The sequence below is a fragment of the Melospiza georgiana genome, chromosome 10 (genome assembly GCF_028018845.1).
Source record: "Melospiza georgiana isolate bMelGeo1 chromosome 10, bMelGeo1.pri, whole genome shotgun sequence".
In the NCBI taxonomy this organism is placed as follows: domain Eukaryota; kingdom Metazoa; phylum Chordata; class Aves; order Passeriformes; family Passerellidae; genus Melospiza; species Melospiza georgiana.
Window position 1 is genome coordinate 7217485 of NC_080439.1, and position 22132 is coordinate 7239616.

General features: G+C 41.9%; 2 protein-coding genes across 3 annotated transcripts in view; one reads left to right on the plus strand and one right to left on the minus strand.

Moving 5' to 3' along the window:
• The window catches only part of FXR1 (FMR1 autosomal homolog 1), a 32486-nt gene extending 18271 nt beyond the window's left edge, over window positions 1-14215 (plus strand). Inside the window, exons 8-17 of one of the 2 annotated variants that reach the window (XM_058030899.1) lie at window positions 58-228; window positions 3405-3483; window positions 4619-4728; window positions 5373-5459; window positions 6248-6455; window positions 8041-8244; window positions 8931-9131; window positions 9879-9959; window positions 12244-12335; window positions 13196-14215. In XM_058030899.1, the coding sequence (XP_057886882.1) occupies window positions 58-228; window positions 3405-3483; window positions 4619-4728; window positions 5373-5459; window positions 6248-6455; window positions 8041-8244; window positions 8931-9131; window positions 9879-9959; window positions 12244-12335; window positions 13196-13366 (1404 nt within the window). In that variant the 3' untranslated portion in view covers window positions 13367-14215. The remainder of the gene's footprint in view (window positions 1-57; window positions 229-3404; window positions 3484-4618; window positions 4729-5372; window positions 5460-6247; window positions 6456-8040; window positions 8245-8930; window positions 9132-9878; window positions 9960-12243; window positions 12336-13195) is intronic. The other variant, XM_058030900.1, reaches the window with a different exon arrangement.
• Window positions 14216-15449: 1234 nt separating this feature from the next.
• Window positions 15450-19360, minus strand: DNAJC19 (DnaJ heat shock protein family (Hsp40) member C19). Its single transcript, XM_058031114.1, has 6 exons — window positions 19299-19360; window positions 18877-18928; window positions 18537-18610; window positions 18140-18219; window positions 17383-17453; window positions 15450-16155 (listed from the first exon to the last, which is right to left on the minus strand). The coding sequence occupies exons 1-6, from the start codon at window positions 19299-19301 to the stop codon at window positions 16085-16087; spliced, it is 351 nt and encodes a 116-aa protein (XP_057887097.1). The 5' UTR covers window positions 19302-19360; the 3' UTR covers window positions 15450-16084.
• Window positions 19361-22132: the final 2772 nt, after the last annotated feature.

A 22132-nucleotide genomic window follows, 5' to 3' on the forward strand; every position in this document is an offset into this window, starting at 1 on the left:
AGAGCAGTGCATTGCAGTGAGTGCACGTGGATGAGTCTGCCTTTGTTTTTCCTTCAGTGCACAAAGCAGCTTGCTGCAGCATTTCATGAGGAGTTTGTAGTCAGAGAAGATTTAATGGGACTTGCTATTGGAACGCATGGCAGCAACATCCAACAGGCCAGAAAGGTTCCAGGAGTTACAACCATTGAGCTTGAGGAGGACACCGGTACTTTCAGAATCTATGGAGAGGTAAGGGGGAACTTTGTGTGAATCCTTGGAGCATTTCACTCTGTATCTGCTTTTAGAGTGGTGAGGGCTGTACCCAGAATTAAGAACAGAAAACACCTCCTGAGATTTTTAGTGCATGTTGTTGTGTGGGTTGACTCTGTGGCAGCTTCTGCTGCATTTATTTGAAGTACAAGCCTTTGTTGCAACCATAAGGTGTGTTCTGTCCTAATCACTCAATTTTGCTGTATATCGTGGGTCAACCTGAGAGAGGTATCATTTCCTGCTATTTTACTTGATCCTGGGTTTAGTTGGGTTTCTCTTCTCCCTCAGAACCTTATTGGTTCTTCTCCTCCTCCTTTCCCACCCCCCCCCCCAACTTCATGTGTGTTTTATTGTGTGGTGTCTGCTTCTCTCACCTATCCAGGTGTGTTAAAGGCTCTATCTGTTGCTTCTAACTCTTACATTTTGGCAATTTAATGCTGGCTTTGGCAGAATAATGATTTGCTTCAGGTTGATTCCATTTGTGTTACTCTTCTGAATCTCACAACTGCCTTGAAATATAGTTGGTCCTTGGGCCAAAACAAGGATCCATTCAAGAAGCAGGAGGCTAGTGACAAAAATGCCACTGTCACCAGGGCTCTGTCAGAAAATATGTTGAGGTTTTTTATCCCTTGTCCCTAACTCTGCAGGTGTGACTGAGTTTTTTATGTTAACAGTTCTGAAAATCTGTGGTTATCTCCTGTTTCAGGAATCTGAGGTCTTGAATTCTGCTCCATCTATGTCAGGAGTAGCACCTGGTTGTGATCAAAGGTTCAGATGAAGTTGATCCTGTGGAGAGGAGGTCAAACTTTTGTACTTTGCAGTATCTCTGAAATTGTCCTTTTTTTGGAAACCTTAAATACCTTCCAGGATATCAGGTTGGCAGCAGATCCTTCTTTCATCTACTACTGCCAGTAAATTGTATCTCAATTCCTGAGGAAGAATGGGACAAGTTTAAATGCAGTGGAATGTCCAGTGTATTCCAGTTTTGATCTCCTGCATGTGAATGATGTGATGCTGGAACTTGTGCAAAGGTTATGACTGTCACCAGCCTCTTACAGAGGGTCACAGCAATGATTATAAATACCAGATGCCCCCTAAATAAAAATGCCTTTAAGCACATCCAGCCTTGTCCTTCATGGAAGTGATAAGTGCTTCTAAAAATGCCAGGCAGCTTAGCTATTCCACTTGATAAGGTTTTCAGCATCTGGCTACACTTGCCTATTCTTTTTGCCTCTCTCAGCTGCAGTGGGCAACCAGCCAGGCCCTGATGGCTGAATGCACAGGCAGACAATTTCAGGCTGAGATGTGTGGGTGTAGTGAGCCAGTGTTGTTGACATAGCAGTCATGGTCTGAAGGTTTCCCGTGGCTGATGTTTTGCATACAAATAAAAGTTGAGTGCTCAGGGCCAGGCTATCTGAGGGAAGAAACGTGAAGATAAGTTTTAAAAACTATTGGAAACCTTTGTGGATAGAAGGAATCTAAACTGTATGGTATGCTGTTTGTGCATTTGTCCCTGTCTGCTCAAGGCCATTTTGGTTTCAAGAGCCTTTCCTGGTTGCCTGAACTTCTGATGGTGATGCCTGTACAGATCACAGGCCTGTGAACTTGTTTGGACAGTGCAGCTTGGACTATTATGGAAGCTTGTGCTTCCCAGAGAGGGAGAGCTGTGTCAGAAGTAGAAAAGTTCCTCTTAGACCTTTATTACTGTCAAAATGAAATTGCAGTCAATTCTTGCAGTTCTTAACACTGGTAGGGATAATGCTGTATTTAGAATATCCTGCATTTAATTTTTCTGTTACACTCTTTGGTAGCACGGACATGTATTGGTTGTTTGGGCTGCTGTGTGAAGTACTGAGAGCATCAGTGGTTGTGTAGGCTGTAAATCTGAGTTAGCAAAGGTAGTTGCTAGTGACTGGAATCCTGTGAGGTCTTTAATCCATGTTCTCCTACAAGGAACTGAGAATACCTTGTCTGAGTCAGCTTGATGTGCTCACTCATGTTGGGGTGTGAGTTACACAGGTCATACTCGTGTAAAAGTCCTGAGTGCCCATGACAAGTGTAGAGAGCCTTATGGGTGCACTGGAGAGCTGCAGCTCTGGCAGTTGTGTATTTTCTTGTCCTGACTCTGCTTCTGTAAATGCTTTCATGATTCCTTTGTCTTTTTTGGGGAAAGAATTGATAAACATACCTGAGGCAGAAACTTTTTGCAGAATTCATTGAGGATGAAGAATTGGCCATTGTGTGTTAAGTTCATACCATTTGAGCAGTTGCCCTGCAAATGCAGCATAACCTCTGCTCCTCACAGTGGCTTCCTGTTCATCTGTTTCTTGTGCTTTATCAATGCTTTCATTATCTTGAAATCCCATTTGGCCATGTTTCTTTTGCCATCATTTAGACCTCTGCCAGAAGTCGAGGTTTATACATCTTCTAGGATTTGCCTGATTTGATTAAAAGGTGCAGGAGCTGGTGGTACTCTCATTTCACATGTTGCCTAAAAATGACAGATGGAAAGGGCTGAGGCATTAGTGTAAAATGGAAATTGTGCTCTTAAGCTGTTGTTTCTGGCTAGATGCTGATATTCTTTCCTTAATTCTACACTTCTGCTGTTGCTAATTTGAAGCCTTGTTTCTTGTTTCAGCATCTCAATTAACTCTCAATTAACTCTCAATTAAATGATTTTCATCATTTAATAATAAAGCTGCCAGAGAGCATTTACAGGAGTTCTCCCCAGTAACCAGAGCCACTGTCCTATCTTGGGAAGCATTGTGGATGAACTGTGGCCAGAAACCAGCATTCTGGAAAGAGAGTGCCCTGGTAGTAAAATCACTTGCAGTGTTTGCTCAAAGCCCCATCCAGCCTGGCCTTTGAACTCTTCCAAGGATGGGGGATCCATTTTGATATCTAAAAATGTTTTGAAATTACATGAAAAAATGTTTTATTCCTTACTGATGCTTTGCTTTTCTATTGAATTTTGTCTCAGGGCATTTCACTCAATTATTCCTTTATTATTTAGCTCAAAACTAGATTAATTATGTCTTCATTCTTTTCTTTCTGCAAATAAGTTTGTTTGGAAGACTGGCGGCTGTTGCTACAAGGTTTTGTTCTTAACAGTCTGTATTCACAAATAAATTCCATTGTTTTAAATTTATTTCCAGACTGCTGATGCAGTAAAAAAGGCCAGAAGTTACTTGGAATTTGTGGAGGATTTTATTCAAGTTCCCAGAAATCTTGTGGGTATGTAATACTGCTGAAACTTGAAAAGTTGGGAAAAGGGAGCCTAATCATAACTTGGCAGAGAGGATTGAGGTGCCAGTACAATATTTGATTTCTCCATTTAAGTAGAAAGTGATTAATCTTTTAAAACTGTATGTATATGAATTATTATGAAATTGGATATATTTATGCTGCATAATACTTTCTCAGGGTTTTAGTACTTAAACTGACTTGATTACAGACTTGTACCACCTTATTTAATGGTAATATTTGAAGTTCAGATTCTAGTGAAAAAACACACTCTACTAAATTGGCTTCTTAAAAGTGCTGAAGCTAAGTTCCAAAGTTCAATCTGGGAATACTCAGCTGAGTTTCAAGAATGACACAAGACAGTTCTCTGTACTGCTCCCTCCTGGGTTGGGGTTTTTCTCAGGTGGTGGTTGGATGCTGGTGAGCTCCTGTATAAATCAGCAGTGCTGATAGGTCTCAGCCTCAGTCTCAAAATAGACATTTTTCCATGTTGCAGCTTTATGAGGGTGTAACAGAGTCTGGTAGGTTCTGTACTGAAAACCACCTGAAGGTGCGAGGTTAATTGTGTTCCACTTGAAGTCACAAACATCTTCCCTTAGTCTGGTCTTCACAGGGAACTTTTTTCCTCTTCCCTCCTCCTTTTTACTCAAGTCTGGCAGCTCCCTGCTCTCCATGCCCAGCTTGTGGGCAGTGTGGGCATGGAGGCAGTGTTAAAGTTGGAGGTGTTGTACCTGATTGAACAGCTTGGATTATCCAGAGGAGAAGTTAAAACCCAGGCTTGAACCTGCTGTGGTTTGGGGCTTGGAGCCTGCAAATTATAAATAATGTCATTTAAATAATTCATGTGCAAACTCTCATAACTTAGACTTTCAAGGTTTTAGAACTTGACTGGAAACTCTTGTGCCATTTTACTCTTGGTTTGGTTCTATTGGAAGCCTGTGTGCAGTGGTGATCTTCATCACTGCTTGTCATTCTGCATATAGGGAGAGTTTAATTTTAAAAGTTTTCACCTGTTTTAATGACATAGCGTGGGATATTCTTTGGGGATTTTATGTATAAAATACCAATAAACATGTTAAAATACTTTGACTATGAGTGCAAAATTAACTATTCTTGCCCTCTGAAGGAAAAGTTATTGGAAAAAATGGAAAAGTGATTCAGGAGATCGTAGACAAGTCTGGAGTCGTCAGGGTGAGAATTGAAGGAGACAATGAAAATAAGCTGCCCCGTGAAGATGTAAGTACTTCATTCTTTCCTGCTGTGACTAGGTTTATTTTCAAACCCAGTTTTATTCAAAACCTGTGGATATAGAGAGCATTAGTTCTAAACTGGCATCTTGTAGTAGATTGTATATAAAGTAATTCAAGGAAGGTTTTTGCTGCTGAAGAGGTTGTGGGTTTTTTTGCTCTTTCTCCCTTTCTCCTACATGTACTTGGGCTATATGACTAATTTGGGATTGCTAGTGTTAAAAGTGTCACATACTTTAAATAGACAAGAACAAAAGGGAAAAGGTTGTAAAGATGCTTGGTCTTATAAAGTCAGTTTAATGAACCATCTTCTTGGCAAACTGTGGATGTGTCTATACCCCCGTTGTGCCAAACACACCAGCATGTGTTGCATGAATATGAACGTGGGATGTGAGGTTCCCTCAGCTCCAGAACAGGTTCTTGGGAAAGTTTGACAGTCTGAAGCCATTGCTGTCACCCCAGCCTGAGCTATTTCTAGATGTCTTTGCAACCAAAGGCTCAGTTGTTGCCTTTGTTTAGCTCACTTTGGTAATTTAAAACAGATTTCTTTATATAATTTAAGCAGAAGTTATTTCAGTGATTGCATTGATAATGTTCTCCCTGATAAAAAGCTTTGTTGCTTTGTTCCTGTAGGGAATGGTACCATTTGTATTTGTTGGTACTAAAGAAAGCATTGGGAATGTCCAAGTTCTGTTGGAATATCACATCGCATATCTAAAGGTGAGTGAGTGTGTTTTGGGAGAGACAATCTGTAGAGGAAACTTGGGTTGAAGTACTTATGAGCAACTTGGGTGGGATTTGCAGTTGTTAAACTGTTCCTCTGTATATCAGGATTTAAAACTTGGTGCCTTGAGCCCACCCTTGCCCATGGGTATCATGGGCCTGTTAATACCTTGTCATGGTTACTTAGTGCTCTTGGGGTTCAAAGAATCAGACTGTAAAGAGCTGGGCTTTAAGGGACATTGGGGAACACAAAAGTTTTTGTCTGTGTTCTGCTGTTCTCAGGTTAATGTTCCTTTTGGGAAGGATGGAATTTCTAATAGAACACAGTAATACAGTATGGTATTAGAACAATTACCTGTTTAGATTGGGTTGCTTTGTGATGTTAACAGAGTTTGAATTTAAATTGTGTTTCCTCATCAGTTTGCTTATTTTTTTCCTAAATTTTACTGGAAAAATTTGCTGAACTGTAATTAAGAAAGGTAGTAATAGTCTTAAAGCCAAGTTTTTTGCATAGTGGTGAAAGTTTCCAAAACTCAGAGATAACTCATCTTCAGTTTTGTTATTTGTAGTCACCTTCCAGGTGGTATTGATTCTCCTGCAGGAATGATTATTTTCAGTATGACTGGCTGGGGATGATGTTTGTGAGGGATATTTGTCAGCACTCTTTTCCATGGGGATGATGTTTTGTGAGGGACATTTGTCAGCACTCTTTTCCATGGGGATGATGTTTTGTGAGGGACATTTGTCAGCACTCTTTTCCATGGTTTCTGTTTTGTTGTACGTAGGAGGTAGAACAGCTAAGGCTGGAAAGGCTCCAGATCGATGAGCAGCTGCGGCAGATCGGGATGGGCTTCAGGCCCTCCTCTACCCGGGTTCCCGAGAAGGAGAAGGGCTACACCACTGACGAGAGCACCCTGTCCTCTGTGCAGGGCTCCAGGTCCTACAGCGGCCGGGGCCGGGGCCGCCGGGGCCCCAACTACACCTCTGGCTACGGTGAGTGCCCTTGGGCAGTGCCTCAGGATACCTCGGAACCCAGAGCTGTCTCTGGATTTCTTTGTGTTCAGTGTACTTGGGTGAAGATAGGGTTGGAAATGCAGAATTTTTTGTTCATAGCTCAAAACACATCCTTAGATTTGCAGTCTTGAAGTTAAGTTTAAAACTGAAGAAATTAATAAACTGAGCGCTGGAAACATCTTGTCCTTCTGTGATAGTTACTTAGTAAGTGACATCACAAAAGCTGGGACGAGAGCTAGAGATGTTTTTCAGGAGACACAAATTTTTAAAAATCTGAAATGAGCATTAATCTGTTTTGATTGAGAAGGAGAAAAATTGCATGGCCACCTTAGCAGCATATTGCATATGGTTCACTTACACAGAGCAAAGTGAACCAAAATGATGTAAAATGGCGACAGGACAAAATCCTGTGGGTTTTATAATATGGTCAGGAACTAACTGGATTTCTTTTAAGGTGAGGTATTCTGATGCATTTTTCAATTAAAAAACACTGTTCAGTTCCTGACAGGTGTGCACATCCCCAGCTTGTCCAAGTGAGACACTGCATTTCTATATAGACATGTTTCACAAAGAACAATGTTATTTTTTCAGTGCAATAAATTACTCTGGATATCTGCATGTAGCTCATTTCTGTTAAAAAATCAGACACCTTTTGGGTTTTACAGTCTTTCCTTGGCTGTAGCTTCCTGGACCATGCCAGGTGTTAGTTGTGTTGATTCTGATGGATGATGATGTTTGTAACTTCATTTTTTATTATTTCCCAGTGACCTGACTGAACTATAAGGAAACTTGTTCACTTTGCTTATATATACACACACTGTGATTTAGAAAACTTAAAGTATTTTTTTTTCTCCCAAAATGGCAAGAATCACATTTAAGCCACATGGGTCTAAAACTTTATATTCCAGACTGGGTAGTAGGGGGGGTTTCTGGATACCTAAAATGAAGAGTAAGTGTTGGGTTTTCAGGTAGTAAAAATCTGGTTGGGTTTGGGTACTTGGAGATGGCCAGGTCTTACAGATGCTGTTTGATATAAACAGCAAAATTGTTCAAGCACCATTACAGCATCCAGAAGGGGTTGCTTAGCAACAGCCATCGGCTATAAGGTGGTAAAGTTGTCCTTGGGAATTTCAGAGAAGTTGCCTAGAAACTGCACCAAATGCCTGCAGTGTGTAGACAAAGAGAGGAAACACTGCTAAATCCTTGGTTTATCTGTGTACAGAAATTACAGATTTGGTGATCTTTCAGCCATTATTTCACATGTTAGTACAAGCAAACTTAAATTGAGAATCTCACTTAAGTAACTTCTGATCTATATTTTATGTGTTCATATATTTTTATAAATGAGTGTATATATAAATACTAAAATATATCTATGATTGTATGCCTGTGTCTGTATTCATATTTTAATATATATATGTATTTATGCATTATATTCTTTGTTAAAATAACATACATATATAACCAGCCATGCTGGCTTGGAATAACTCTGTGAGGATATAAAACCAGAATATAATCCCCAAATTCATATTAATTTCCTGTTTTCTTTTCCTTCTCATACAAGGTACAAACTCTGAGCTCTCTAATCCCTCTGAAACAGAATCTGAGAGAAAAGATGAACTTAGTGACTGGTCCTTGGCAGGAGAGGATGACAGGGAGAGCAGGCACCAGCGTGACAACAGGCGACGTCCTGGGGGACGAGGCCGTAGCATGTCTGGAGGTCGTGGGCGTGGGGGACCTCGTGGTGGAAAGTCATCCATTAGCTCTGGTACTGTGTTCCAAATGGGTTTGGAGATTTTCTTCCTGGCAATCTTCTGTATAACCTCATACCCTTTTAAAATACTCCATTCTTACATTATGATCTTAATACCTTGGGATTTCAATGCACTTGTGTGGTAGCTGTATCATACAGAGTGTTTTAGATTTTTGTTTAGGTTCTCTTCACAGTGATCCTCATTTCCTTCCTTTACTGCTCACACATAATAATGTCATTAGCAAACTTGGTAAATCTTTGGCATGTTGCCTATTGCTGCCTTCTGAGGTAAGATCACGTTTAGATACAGAATGAAAGAAGAAATCATTGATTGGAAGTTAGGTTTTATCAGAATCTGTGCTGATACAACACTGTAAGTGTCAGAAGTACCATACAACCACAAAGGGTAAGGTGTGTTTTATACACTTAGTAGTTTTAAGTGAAAGGTCTCTAAATGTCACCTTGGAAATCTTTGTGGTTAAATAGTGCAAGGGCAGATTGGGCTGTTGTGGTGCCCCACACTGTTACTGCTGGGTTAGAGTCAGAGGATCCAGTTGGAGATCAAATACTTCAGCTCTGTGTGTTACACCTTGCCTTAAGATTGCTTTGTAGTTTGAAACTTTCAGCCACAGCTGTAATTCAGCCTGGAAATGGTTACAGATCTCTACAGTATCTTAGGTGGACACTTTCTGTTTGTTTAGTGCTTAAGGACCCGGACAGCAACCCCTACAGCCTGCTGGATAACACGGAGTCAGACCAGACCGTGGACACGGACGCCAGCGAGTCCCACCACAGCAGCAACCGCCGCAGGAGGTCCCGCCGGCGAAGGACTGATGAAGATGCTGTTCTTATGGATGGGATGACAGAGTCTGATACAGCTTCTGTTAATGAGAATGGTTTAGGTATGTAAATGGTTGGATGGTAGTCCCAGAGCAAGCTAAGAAATAAATGTGTTGTCCCTGTAAGTGTAGTGAAGCCCTTGTTTGTTTTTGTAAGTGACAAGTCGATGTTCTGTTCAAGGTTGCTGTCTGATTAAAGAAAGACTCCCTCCGTGGCAGTGCCATGGAATCTTTTGTTTACTGAACTCCTCTAGCCTTTTCATGTGCCTTTTTTTGTAAAAATTGTCTGATGGAGACGCCAAAGACTTGACTTGTTGTTTCCCATTGCACTGCTGCTTTGATAGAAACAGTACTGTCAGATCAACGTTCTGTTTTGTCCTTGGTAACCTCAGTCTTGGTGTGGGAAAGCTCCTTAAGTAGCTGTTAATTTGTTCCTACCCAGCTTCTACTTAAGAACTTTCCTTCAGTAAATTCTCTGATACTCACTGGGATGAGAATACAATTGTTGCTTAATGTAGAAAAAAAAAAATCTGGGTTATGTTGCTAAAATTTGACGTATGGTTACTTAATAAATGAAATCTGAGGTCATTAAGCACGTGCCTAAATGTTTTAATGAACCAAGAACAAAAAGTAAAATCTAGCTTTTGTGTTACTGTGTATGCTTTCAGTATAAAATTTTCTTTTAGCTTTTCTGTCTTACTTAGTCTCTGTCTTTAACAGAAGCCATTTTAATTGCCCCATGCTGAAACTGCTGAAGAATTTATTTATTTGATGATCAGAAATAGTTCATTATAAACTTTGCAATTGCAGATGATAGTGACAAAAAACCCCAGCGACGCAATCGTAGCCGCAGGCGTCGCTTCAGGGGTCAGGCAGAAGATAGACAGCCAGGTAATTCGAGTGGAGCTGTGGGTAATCTCAGGTCAAAAGCATGAGAGAATGTTGTGTCTGCTGTTTTACATAGAGCTGCATAATATCAAAAGGTTACTCAATAACTAATAAGACTACTAGATAAAGATGAAAGACATTTCTTCTACTAGGAAAACTTCTAAAATCTGTCTAATGACACTAATTGATGTCTAACTTTTTGCTTGGACATACAAGTTATGCTTCTGATCCAGTTCTCACTGAAGTCAATGGCCAAAGGGCTGTTGAGTTCTGTGGTCCAGGATCACGACAAACATGAAGGTTCATGGTCTGCACTCACTGCATCTGTGCGCTTGCACTGACTGGGACACAACCTTTTCAGCACTGGCTGAGCAGCAGTGATGGAGGGGCAGGATGTGGGTCCTGGCAGAGCTCAGTGAGGGAACTCAAGTGGGCTTTGCCAGCCCCACACCTGCATCACACTGCTGCTCTCAGTCCTTGGCTGTTGGGAATAGTTTAAGTCATCTGCAAATTGAGGGTGGGAAGGAGGAGGAATTTAAGTGAAATTGCATGTTTCCAATTTTTTGTTGTTGTGGCTTGTTGCATTTCTTTTGTGTGTACTAACACTTGAAATGTTAAAGGTGAACTGGCTAATTATCAATACAATGCCCTGTTTAGAAAATGCTTGTACATACACGGCACAGGGTAGTAACAGAAGGTCTTCTAGATTGACAGGTTCAAAATTTCACCCATATTTGTCTTCCTTGTATCTGTGGTGCTCATGCAACATTTGATTAAGAAGAAAAAAGTGGTTTATTGTGCTAAAATTTGGGGGAAGGAAAAAATCAAACACCCCACCCTCTTAAAAACCTCAAACCCACACATTTCTTTTCAACATTCCAGTTTTCAGAGCAGTGATTTGTAAAGGGGCAGAAAAAGTGAAAAGGATTTCAGCTTTTACTTCCAGGAAACTTAGCCAGCAATGTAAAGGAATGTTAGTAATTTCTAGAAAACCATAGGAATTCTTTTAAATCTTAAGTATTCTAAGAACATAACAAAACTTACAATTATCTTTGGTAAAATACTGTAATGATTTAAAGTTTTCATAAATACCTAGTAAGTGTGAGTGAAATTAAGACAGAAGGAACTTTTCCCTTCCCCCCTCACAATGCCAGCTACTGTATTTCAGTCACTTAGCTGTATCATTTAATTTACATTACAGTATGTTATGGTGCCTTATTCAGAGGAATATTAAGAATGCACTTTGTGCATGAAACATGCTTCCTGTTTACTAATATTAGAGGCATTGGGTTCAAAACCTTATTTTAAAGAAAAAGTACTTGTGCAGAAACTCCTTTGGCCTTCACAGTTGAGGAAGGACCCAGTTGTAAGTCCAGTTACTGTAACAGAAAATTCATCTGTTGTAGTTCCCAGTCTGATTTGGATTTCATGCACAGTCATTCCTTAATCCAGGAAAATAGCTCACCTAAATACCTTATACATTAAATACAAATGACTGTGCAGTTCAATAGGTAATGCTTGCCAACCCTAAAGTGCTGTAGCTGTCAGAGATACAATTGTTAATTTAAAGTTGCAGTACTCTGCATTCTAAGGGTAGAACTGAGTCTTGATGTAGTTGCAGGAGGGATCAGACAAAGCCAGGCTACAGAACACGTGTTGAGGTGGTGAGGAGAGGTCAGAGAAGCCCTGGCTGTCCCCAGTGAGTGCAGCTGTACTGGCACAGACACAGCTGTGCTGCCCCTGGGCTGGGCTGGCTCTGGCAGTGCTGGTGGCACTGTCAGTACCTCAAGGAGGGCAAGTTCCCTCCTCAGTCACTTGGTGATGTACCAAAGATTTGATGCCACACCATCCTAAGTGATTCCAGGCTCTGACCCACCCCAGTTCTGGGCACTGTTTAAGTGTCTTCATTTCATTTCGTTAGTGAAATTTTTCACTACTCAGCTAATGAAACCCCAGTGACACACACACAGTCTGTAGTTCAAAGAGCTGCAGCCAAATCTCTTCAAACTTAGTACAGAAAGCCCTTCTCCAAAAAATTCTGCAATTGGACCAAAATTGGTTTTATTAAGAGTCCACCTTCAGATCATTGTTACCACCGATTTTAGTGAAAATTGTTTTTAACAACAGAAACAAATTGATTCTTGCTCTATGGTTGATAACCTGTAAGTGTGAAGGCCTTTTGTGAGATGTCTCCCAGTTAGAGCATAACTTGTGCAGAAAAGACATGAAGGTTCATGCTGAATTGACTGCTGATGTGAGCATCACTGTGATTTTTTTCCTTGAACAGTAACAGTAGCTGATTATATATCACGAGCTGAATCTCAAAGTAGACAGAGAAACCCTCCAAAGGAGACAGTAGCCAAAACCAAGAAAGAAACGGTAAGATTTTTTTAATGTGCATTTCCTCTTTTCTCCTGCCTTTCAGCAGAACAGTAAAGGCATGAAGGCTTCAGTTAGCTCACCCTCATTTGACTACAAGTGCATTTGATTTTAAGAACAAATCATTAAAAGCAGAAACGGCCCAGAGGAAACCGAAATGACAATGGTTTGTTGTCTGTTTTTGCAGATTTTAGGGACCAAATTAAGTCTGTACACATTTTTAAAATATTATATTTAGTAATGTTGCATTATGTAATAAAATGTGAAAATTGCCCATGGTAAGTCTTGAGAACTGTTCCTTAAAACACTTTAGGGATAGAGGACACTATGTGGCATTTTAAGTGACTTGTATAAACTATTTTAGAAGGAATTAATTTCACAAAGATTGTATGGTTTTGATCCTTTTTCCTTAAAGGATCAGAGTGGCATTACATTATCCTGAAAAGTACTCGGAACTTAATAAAACAGAATTTCTTTACTTCTGAAGTGCCAATGTATTGCCACAAGTTATGTACGAAAGATCCATTAGCAAAATGTCATCTTGCTACAGTAGACTTCAAAAGGGGTGTAAAGCTCAGCTTTTCAGTAAACTCCTTCATGGGCTTAGACAAATAGAAATAAATAAGCATTCTGGGTGTGCAGTGCTGGGGTTACATTGGCATGTTTCCCTCAAAGTGGCAGATACAGAAATGCACCATAAACTACGAGGTAAGTGATCAGATGTTTTAAGTGACAGGATACAGGCACAGACAGACAAGAGATGTTCCCTCTTGCAAAGCTGCTGTGTGAGCCAGAGGGAAACTGAGCTTTCACTCTGTATTGTTATGTTTTTAATACTCCCCTCTTGTTGTTTTTGCAAGGCAAAAGATGCGATTGACGAGAACAGCCCTTCTGAAAAGGCAGTGAATGGTCCTGCCACCACCTCTGGGGATGAGCCTTCTAAACTACAGCACAGCCCTGATGAAAAGAAAGTCACTGTTCAGGAGGATGGAAATAATCAGGAAGAAGCAGTGCTGAATGGTGTTTCATAAACTGAAGTTCCTAGTTTACAGTTCTTTTACATTACATTTAAAATAGTGCTTGTATAAGCTTGCCAAAGATAGAATATGGATCGCCAGTCTTGACACCGCACTTTCAGTTCCTCCATTTTGGAATACAGAAAGGGGAGGGATCCTGGAGAAATCATATGTTAAACATACTTTGACACCTACTGTGTTATAAATATATCATCAGATGTGCCTTGAGATAGTATATGTAACATTTAAATAAACAAAATTGCTGGCTATAGGAAATGTTATTTTGTTTTCAAAATACGGCAAAGATGTGAGGGGGATCCCTAACATAATACTCTTTATGAAAGCATTAGCTGCTTTTGTTACATTTTTAATAATATGCAACCACTTCTTCACCTGAGGAATACTAGAAAGAAATGCAGTCTAAAATATTTTGCACTGAAATGTAATTTCTCCATTAGTTTAGTCTGGAAACTGGTCTGTTTTAATACATGTTTTTTAAATGCTGTATGTAGAGGAAAAATCTGCAGACCACTGGAATGCATTTGTTAAATTCTCATAATCTGCAGGGATACTGGGTGACATTGGCAGTGACTGTTCTACATTGAGGCTTTGTTTGGTTTATTTATTAAACTGTACAGTATTTAAAAATCAAACATAGCTTTAGTTAACACTAAGCTGAATTAGTCATGTCCATTAAGACATAACCTGAACTACTGAAAAGATCAATTTCCAGAAAGTTTATTCTGTATAAACTACATATGTTAGTCCTTAGTAGAGTATTTTTATTTTTGTTTTTGGTTGTTTGATGTGCAATATGTTTTTTTTGTATGCTGGTAGTAAAAGAAAATAAACTTTGATCTTCCATCTGTTGACTGTTTTTATCAGAAATTTAAATTACTATTGACTTTAAGGTTTTCAAGCTGTTAACTAACAATAGAAACCTACCTGTGAGGCAGCTTGAACCTTGAACTCTTTTTCAAAAGAGTTTCTAACATGCTGATCTTCCTTTTGTCAAGGCAGTGGTGTCAAACACCAATTAACAAGCCTAAAATCAGACTCCTTACCTTGGAGAATTGCATAACCTGACTAACATATATAGCTGTTAATGCAGATGTAGTTTGATCAGTTGAAGCATGCACACCCCCACATCTTTTAGGTACATGAGCTGGAGCGAGGAAGCACAAAACAGCAACAGCTGTGGAAAAGCATCTGGGTAGCAAGGAGGTGTAAGAAGTGAGAGCAAAGGGCAGTGTTTAAGTTGTACTGACTCAATGAAAAAATTGTCTTGCCTGATTTTGTCAGAAGGACAAAACTAAGAGTTGTAAACCAGCTGCTCTACCTGACAGAACTACAGCCAAGCTGTCCCAAGCAGTGACCTGTGTGTGCACTTTGTCATAGACTCCAGGGTTGGACACTCAGCAACAGCATTCCCTCTGGGCCAACAGACCCTGCTAAAAGCTGTAACTGAAGTGTGCACAAGTATCTCAGCTGATGGGGCGGGCACAGGAGTGGAGAAAATGAAAAAAACAGAGTTACATAATAAATCAGTAGTGTTTGGCTGGAAAATACTTAAGTACAGGAACATTCTGCATATGGCTTGGCCTGTGCTGGCTCCAGAGATCCAGCTGTCCTTCACCCTGCTTTAAAGGCTGTAGCAGAGCAAAATCACTGCCTTTCTGGGGAGGTTGTAATGTTAAGGATTACTGTGGTAATCCTTCCTGAACAGCCCAGAACTCCTCCACAGCAATGCTGTGGCACAGCAGGCAGCACTCAGGATGAGATACTTCCAGCAGCACTCCCTAGTCCAGGTTCTGGCATGGAAACTTCCAGCCCACTGTATTTATGCCCAGCTGGGCATTAACTCCCAGAGCTGCTGTGCAGAGTTTTGCTGTAGTGGCAGAAGCACTGGGAAGATTCTTGGAGTATGACAGAGCTCCTGAGATCCTCACGAGCTGCTGGGTGTGAAAAGCTCCAGAGCACAAATCCAGCTCAGGTATCAGCAACTGATGTAAAGAGTTCCTGTTTCCTAATCATCATAAATTACAAACCTCCATGTGAGCTTTATTGTAGTGTACAATAATGTATAAAACTACAGGACTCCTATTACAAATATGGAATTTATTAAATGCTATTAAAACCTGTCAAAACTAAAAGCTACTAAAAAAATCTGGGGTGTTCCAGATCCATCAGTAACACTTAACCAACCTTGTTTTTCACAAGGCAAGGACAAGGGAGTACATTGTTTCCTGTACTTTATTTCTCAGGCAGAGACAACCACAGATCTCTCCCAGTTCCTCCTGTCCAATAAATGCTCTTGGTTTTTCCACCCCCTTCCCAAACAGGTTCAGTGTGCTAATTTTAGCAGATGGAAGAGCAGCAGCGTGAACTTTAAGCAGGGCCAGTTCAACAGAAATTAGCTGACAGCACATGAGTCTACCTGTGCCTGGAAACACACACTGGCCACACCAAGTTACTGCTCTCAAGCACTGACAACATTTGAGTGGCAGATTTTTGCTGTTTAATAAAGAACAGCTATGAAAAAAACCTTTAAACTTCGCTCCCCTCACATATTTCCAACAAAAAGTGACCAAGTGGGGAGTACCTCCCTGGATTTGTATTTCCAGCTTCATGTATATTAAGTCAAAGATTGACATTAGAACCTTTCTTAAGCCATTTATCAAAAATAATAATTTGCAGGGACAAACCCTCTGAATGAGTGATTTTCTTTCTCATTCATTTTTTAGCTTGGTCTTCTAGTAGATCCTTAGCTTCATTGATTTTGGCTGCTACATATGGAGATCCACCTAGAAGAAAAAGAACCTCAGATTAAAAATCTCCAACATTTGTCTCCTATGTTGATAATAATGCCATAGGATACAGGAAGAAAGAGTGTGGTCTTTCTGCCAGTTGTAGAACAAGCTGGAGATGACTGAAGGCACCTGAGTTCAGTGTCACACCACTCACTCCTGTTAGGCTGCTTTTATTTTCCTGGAGTGTTTTTCCCCTCTGGTTTTATCAGTCATAAATGAATTGGTCACCACTGACTTGGCACAGCTGTGAGTACAGAGGCACAGAACAGATCTGCAGATAACCCTGCCCAGCCAAAGTGCTGCTGTACCAAGGGACCAGTTCAGTTTTCAAACAAGGCAAAAAATTACTCAGGAAGTATGAGACAGAACCCACAGTGAAATCCAACACTGTAAAGCCATGAGGGACAATGACTGTGTTGGTAGCATATATACCATTAATTGCACTGTAATGTTTTACTTCAAGATTAATTTGACATGTTTAGGTACAATACAAAATGCTGTTGTTAGCTCCTGCATATGTTCAGTAAGGTTAAATTCTGAGGTAACTTTCACTTGACAATACCTATGAAAGGCATATCCCCATGGATTATTTTGGTCCATAGAAATAAGGAATTCATCAGTTACTTTAAAGGAAGCCATTTTACATTTTAAGCAATGATTAAGAAGTTAAATGTCAAACACCAACACATGATTCTGACTCACTGAACAGAATTTAGAATAGGTATAGATGCCCTGACTTACTAACTTTAAGCATAGCTAGATTCTGAGCCTTCAGAGTACCACTAACAGGAATACTTCATAATTTAATGTCTCCAGCAGCTGTGGAAGGCTCAGTATTTGCCATTTATGGAGAACTCCTGAGGCATTCCCATGAACTCAAACTTTCAAGTGGCATATAAAACACACAAGGGTACTCTTGAGTTTCATCTAAATTAAGGTGATTTTAAGTCTCATTTTAACAAACAGTATTCTACTGTGGTATTCACAGAAGATAGAGCAGCTGACAAACTGACCAGCTCAACCTGTCTGCTTGGCTTTAGAACATCCACACACATGCTCTAGACTCACGTGGATTAATGCACCCTAAGATTTGTTTTCACTCAGTTTTCTGTGAGTTTTTTAGTAGCTGAGGTGGTTATGTATCACTGACTTCCTCCCTACACAGTTCTATTCATCTGTGTTAAAAACATGTATTAACTCAAAGTGGCTTAATTTCCTTACCTTTATCTGGATGATTCAGAAGCATGATCCGTCTATGAGCCTCTCTAATTTTATTTCTGTTGGCTGTAGGGCTTTGAAAGAGAGAGAAAAACTGACTTAAGGGATCCTCATGAAATTCCCCAGATCATCAAAAGGTGTCTGAGAACAAGTGAGCACTCTGTCTTACCCATAAAGTCTCTAGCTAACATGTATGTTTATCTTTTCCTACTACTGATCTGTAGTGTCTAAATCCTGGAGAGGCTTTCTAGGGCTTCTCCAAAACACTGTTTGCTGACAAAGACATGCTACAGCAATCTAATGGGGTGGGGGTCATCTACACAGATAAAAAGAAACAGAATTATGCTGTAACTTTTTTTTTTTTTTTTTGAAAACTTCTTAAAGGCTGTAAGACAAAAAAAAATTGCTAGATTTATTAAGGTAAAAAAACCTTCAGAATCCCCCAAAAAATTACAGTTGTAAGTTCTTATTTGATTAATTTGTGTATTTGGCCTTAAGTGCTTTGGCAGGGATTGCCACCATGGTCAGATCTACAATGTTCCAGAAGTGATGAATTTATTCCAGACCCAAGAATTTGGGTTTGCAGCACCTTCACACTGCATTCACCTGGAACTCCTCAGCGCTGACAGGAACCACAAGGCAACATCAGAATTATGATCCTCACACCAAGTGAACCCCAAGGCTCCCTGAAATGGCTTATTTGGACCATGTGTGGCTTTGGAATGCTGTTCACCTTTCACTTCTCATCAATTTCCTTTACCTCACTCCTAGTATTAAAGCTGCTTCTCGTTTAGTCATTTTGGGTTCAAATCCACCTCTGTAATAACCACCACTGAAGGCCTGAAAGAGAAAACTTATTAGTTTAAAACACGCTAATTTGTAAGTATCAGTTAAAACAACTCATTATTGCTTTAGTAGCTGCTGAGCTTCTACTCTGTAAAAATGGCAAAACTTCACTTGTCATAGGAAATTCAGTTGAAGTAGAGCATCACTATTACTTAACCTTGCCCAAACAAGTTCTCTATTAGCCAGTCACCACATTAATTGCTGCACTTAATTGTTGTTACTGACAAAACACAGGAGAAAATACAGCAATGCTATACAGAGACAACAGTCTAGTTATTTCATCAAGTAAAGTTTTAAACAAAAGAACTTACACCCTTGGGTAGGTTGTGAAGGGCTTGTTTTACTTGTGGCTCCATGTGCTTCAAAGCTTTTACTGCGTAGCGACCTTAAAGACACCAGCATTGACTGAGGTTAAATACAGCTCCTTGAACAAACATTCACCAATTCAGTGCAACTGGTAATTAGTGGAGTGGAGGGTGGAATAAACATTTTTGGGACATGCAATACTAAGAACTTTGATCTTTTGTTCCATTACAGCCTTTAACACAGGCTGTCCCAAAGGAACAGCTATTAAACCACCTCGACAGCAGCCCTGGGGCCCGGCTGGGTACCCCGCGCTGGGTGCTCGGTGCCCGCCCGTGCCCCACACACCTGCGAATCCGGCTGCCGCTATGGCCAGGCCGACCGCCACCATCGTGCTGGCCTGCATGGGAACGAACACAAACACACACACACACACACACACAGAGCGTTTGTTTACCGGAGGGCAGGGCAGCAGCCCCGGCACAGCGGGGCGGACACGCCGTCGCCAGCCCGGCACGGCCCGGCGGGCGGGACACGCCCAGCTGCGGGCACGGCGCCCTCAGGGACACGGCGAGGGCAGCGGGGCGAGACCCCCGAGCTGTGCGGGATGAGGGGATCCCGGCCCGGCGGCGCCGCGGTCACCGCGGGGCCGACAGCGGAGCCAGCGGGCTCTGCGGGGCCCTCGCTCCGCGGCCGAGCCGAGCCGAGCCGAGCCGAGCCCGCGGGATCCCCGGGAGCCGCCGGGCCGGGCACGGACAGCCCTCACTCACCATGTCCGCCCCGAGCGCGGCCCGGCCCGGCCCGCACCGACCGCCCGCCGCAAACCGCGGCCGCTGCCGTAAAGCGCGGGGCGGGAACGGCGCCGGGAACCGCCCCGGTAAGGGGAGGGGCCTGAGGGAACGGGGCGGGGACACGGGCTGAGGGGCGGGGACACGGGCTGAGGGGCGGGGACACTGACAGACGGGCGGGGACACGGGCTGAGGGGCGGGGACACGGGCTGAGGGGCGGGGACAGAGCCTGAGGGGCGGGGGCACAGCCTGAGGGCGGGGAAAAGGCCTGAGGGGCGGGGACAGGGACAGAGGATGAGGACCTGGACTTGATGATGTTATAGGTCTCTTCCAGCCTTGAACTTCTGTGATTCTGTGTGTGACAAGCACGCACGGGCAGGACAGGGACAACGACAGAGGATGGGGACAGGGTGGGGACAGGTCTGCACAGAGCTCAGAGTTACAGCGTTGTAAAAGTGATAGTACAGACCTTACTGTTAATGAAATCAAGCGATTTCGACCCCAATCCAGAGACTTCTCGCATGCCAGATTCGCTTTTTTGCTTTTTCTTGAACCAAAAGTAGTTTGTCAGTCCCTCCTGAGGTGAATATTGGTGTCCAGTTCTGGGCTCCTTGGTACAAGAAAGACAAGGAGTTATTGGAGAGGGTCCAGTGGAGGCACAAAGGTGGTTTGGGGTCTGGAGCATCTCTTGTGAGGAGAGACTGCGGGAGCTGGGCCCGGTCAGTTTGGAGAAGACTGACAGGGGATCTCATAAATTCATTAAATTTTTCCAAGAGGATGGTGCCAGGCTCTTTTTGGTGTTTCCCAGCAATGGCCATAAGCTCAGACACAAGGAGTTTCACCTCAACATGAGGTAAAGCTGGCACACACTACGGGTGGCAGAGCGCTGGCACGGGCTGCCCTGGGAGGTCATGGGCACCCTCTCACCTGGACATGTTCCCGTACCACCTGCTCCAGGTGACCCCGCCTTGTTGGAGGGGTTGGACTGGATTATCTCCAGAGGCAATTCTGTGATTCTCTCATTTTTCCGCGTTTTTTACACTGGGGATGACCACCCAATGTCCCCGTTCCTCCCCGCTGCGCTGCCCGCGGTGCCCGGCTCGGCCTGCTCGGCTCCTCATGGGCGGGCACGGGGCCAGGATTGCTGAGGATTGCTGTGGAACAATTGACAATCGCAGGCATGGCACTGGTGTTTGAATGTTATTAATAACCATAGCGTCGTCTGTTAATAGCACAGTGTCACACACGGCAAGTCGAGTGTCTGTGTGTCTGTCCCTGGCTCTGGTTTGAAGGTTTTGGGAACTGAGTAACTCAGCAGAGAGACCATGCCAGCCTCTGGGCCTTGACCCTTAGTGAAAGCTTTTCTGCCATCTCCTGTGTTTGCAGAACTTGTCACTGACCTCAGGGACGGCCAGAGCACCCAGTGGCCAAAGCCAGCTGCCTTTTGGCTGCTTTAGGTCCAGGATTCACAAGCCCTCACATAAGCAGTTTGGTGTCACAGCTGACCATTGGCTAAGAAACTTGTAATTTTGCTGGCTCTTGAACTGGAAGGCAGAATTTTCCTTCCTTGGTGTTTATTTTTCTGTGAGTGATGAGTTCGCTTTGAACGTGTCCTAATTTTACTTTGCGCTTGAATTGTTTTTCTCACTAAAACTTCAAGTGCCTGATTTTATATCTCCTAAGGTAATGTTTGCAGGTGCCTCCTGCCTCTTTCCTTCCCAGTCATTCTAGTAACACTGCAAGGAAATAACCTGCTTTAAAACTGATGGAAGAAAGGTTTTGGTCAAGGTACTTGTCCTGTTGTACAAGTGTTTCCTGAGGTGGAAGTAAAAGGAAACTTTTATATTTGAAAACTTATTTGAATCCATTCATGGCAGAGCACTAGGGCCATGACAGCCTGTAAGACATGTTCAAATATGGAAAGGGGAGCCAGGAAGAAGAAAACAACTAGATGATTTACTGGGGGAAAAAAAAAGTTCCTTCCATTAAAGTAAAGGTGTACAAGTCTAATATATAGAAGAGGATTTGGTTTTAAGACGGTTTCTTCTTTGTGCCTTTTCTAACAAAAAAGGCCATTCAAAAAACCCCAAAACCACCAGAATGAAAAAAGAGAGTAATGAGTTTACTAGGGTATGGCTAGGATTTAATTTTTCATATCTTCTGAACAAATAAGGTTTTTGCATGAGGTTTAATTCTTTTATCTTGAAAGAACCTTCTAGATCCAAATCTTGATGACCTTCAGGAGAAAATTATCTGAAAGAGAATTTTATTTCCTTTCTCTCTTTTCCCAGTCCCTGCTTAGAGGAACTGGTAGCTCTACTGGTAAAGGGGCTTTTGCAAATTTATACTTAGATGTTCTTTCTGTAGTGAAATTTCTCATTTTTAGAGGGAAAGGACAAATGTAATGAAATGTGCAAACCGGGCTGGGAATGGGGTTGATAATGTACCTTATTCTTCTCCTGTAAAAGCCCTTTAAAAAATCCAGAAAGTGAGATCTTGGGATATTCAGCAAGCCTGTGCTTGCTTAAGAGATTTCATCTTTATTAAGGAGAAAGGAAAATTAGTGGGAAGAGCTGGCAAGAGTGGAGGTGGGATGGAGGAATTTGCATTATTGGTACAATGTAATATACCAGCAACTGGACAAGACTGAGCCTAGGGGTGGAATAATTTGAGATTTATTATTAGGTGAAACAATATAAGGTATCAAGATGAAATGCCATAATTCCTTTAAAGCATGCTGTATTTATTTTTACACTTAGACAACTGAAGCTTTGTTTCTTCCCTCAGTTGTGCCTCCCTCTCAGAGCTAAAGGAGA

Excerpts from the sequence above, each read along its gene's own strand:
- DNAJC19 (XM_058031114.1), bottom strand. Across the intron at positions 18,220-18,536 it reads TTCACAACCTACCCAAGGGT|GCCTTCAGTGGTGGTTATTA; the intron begins GTAAGTTCTTTT and ends TTTCTCTTTCAG. Across the intron at positions 16,156-17,382 it reads TCTGAATCATCCAGATAAAG|GTGGATCTCCATATGTAGCA; the intron begins GTAAGGAAATTA and ends TTTTTCTTCTAG.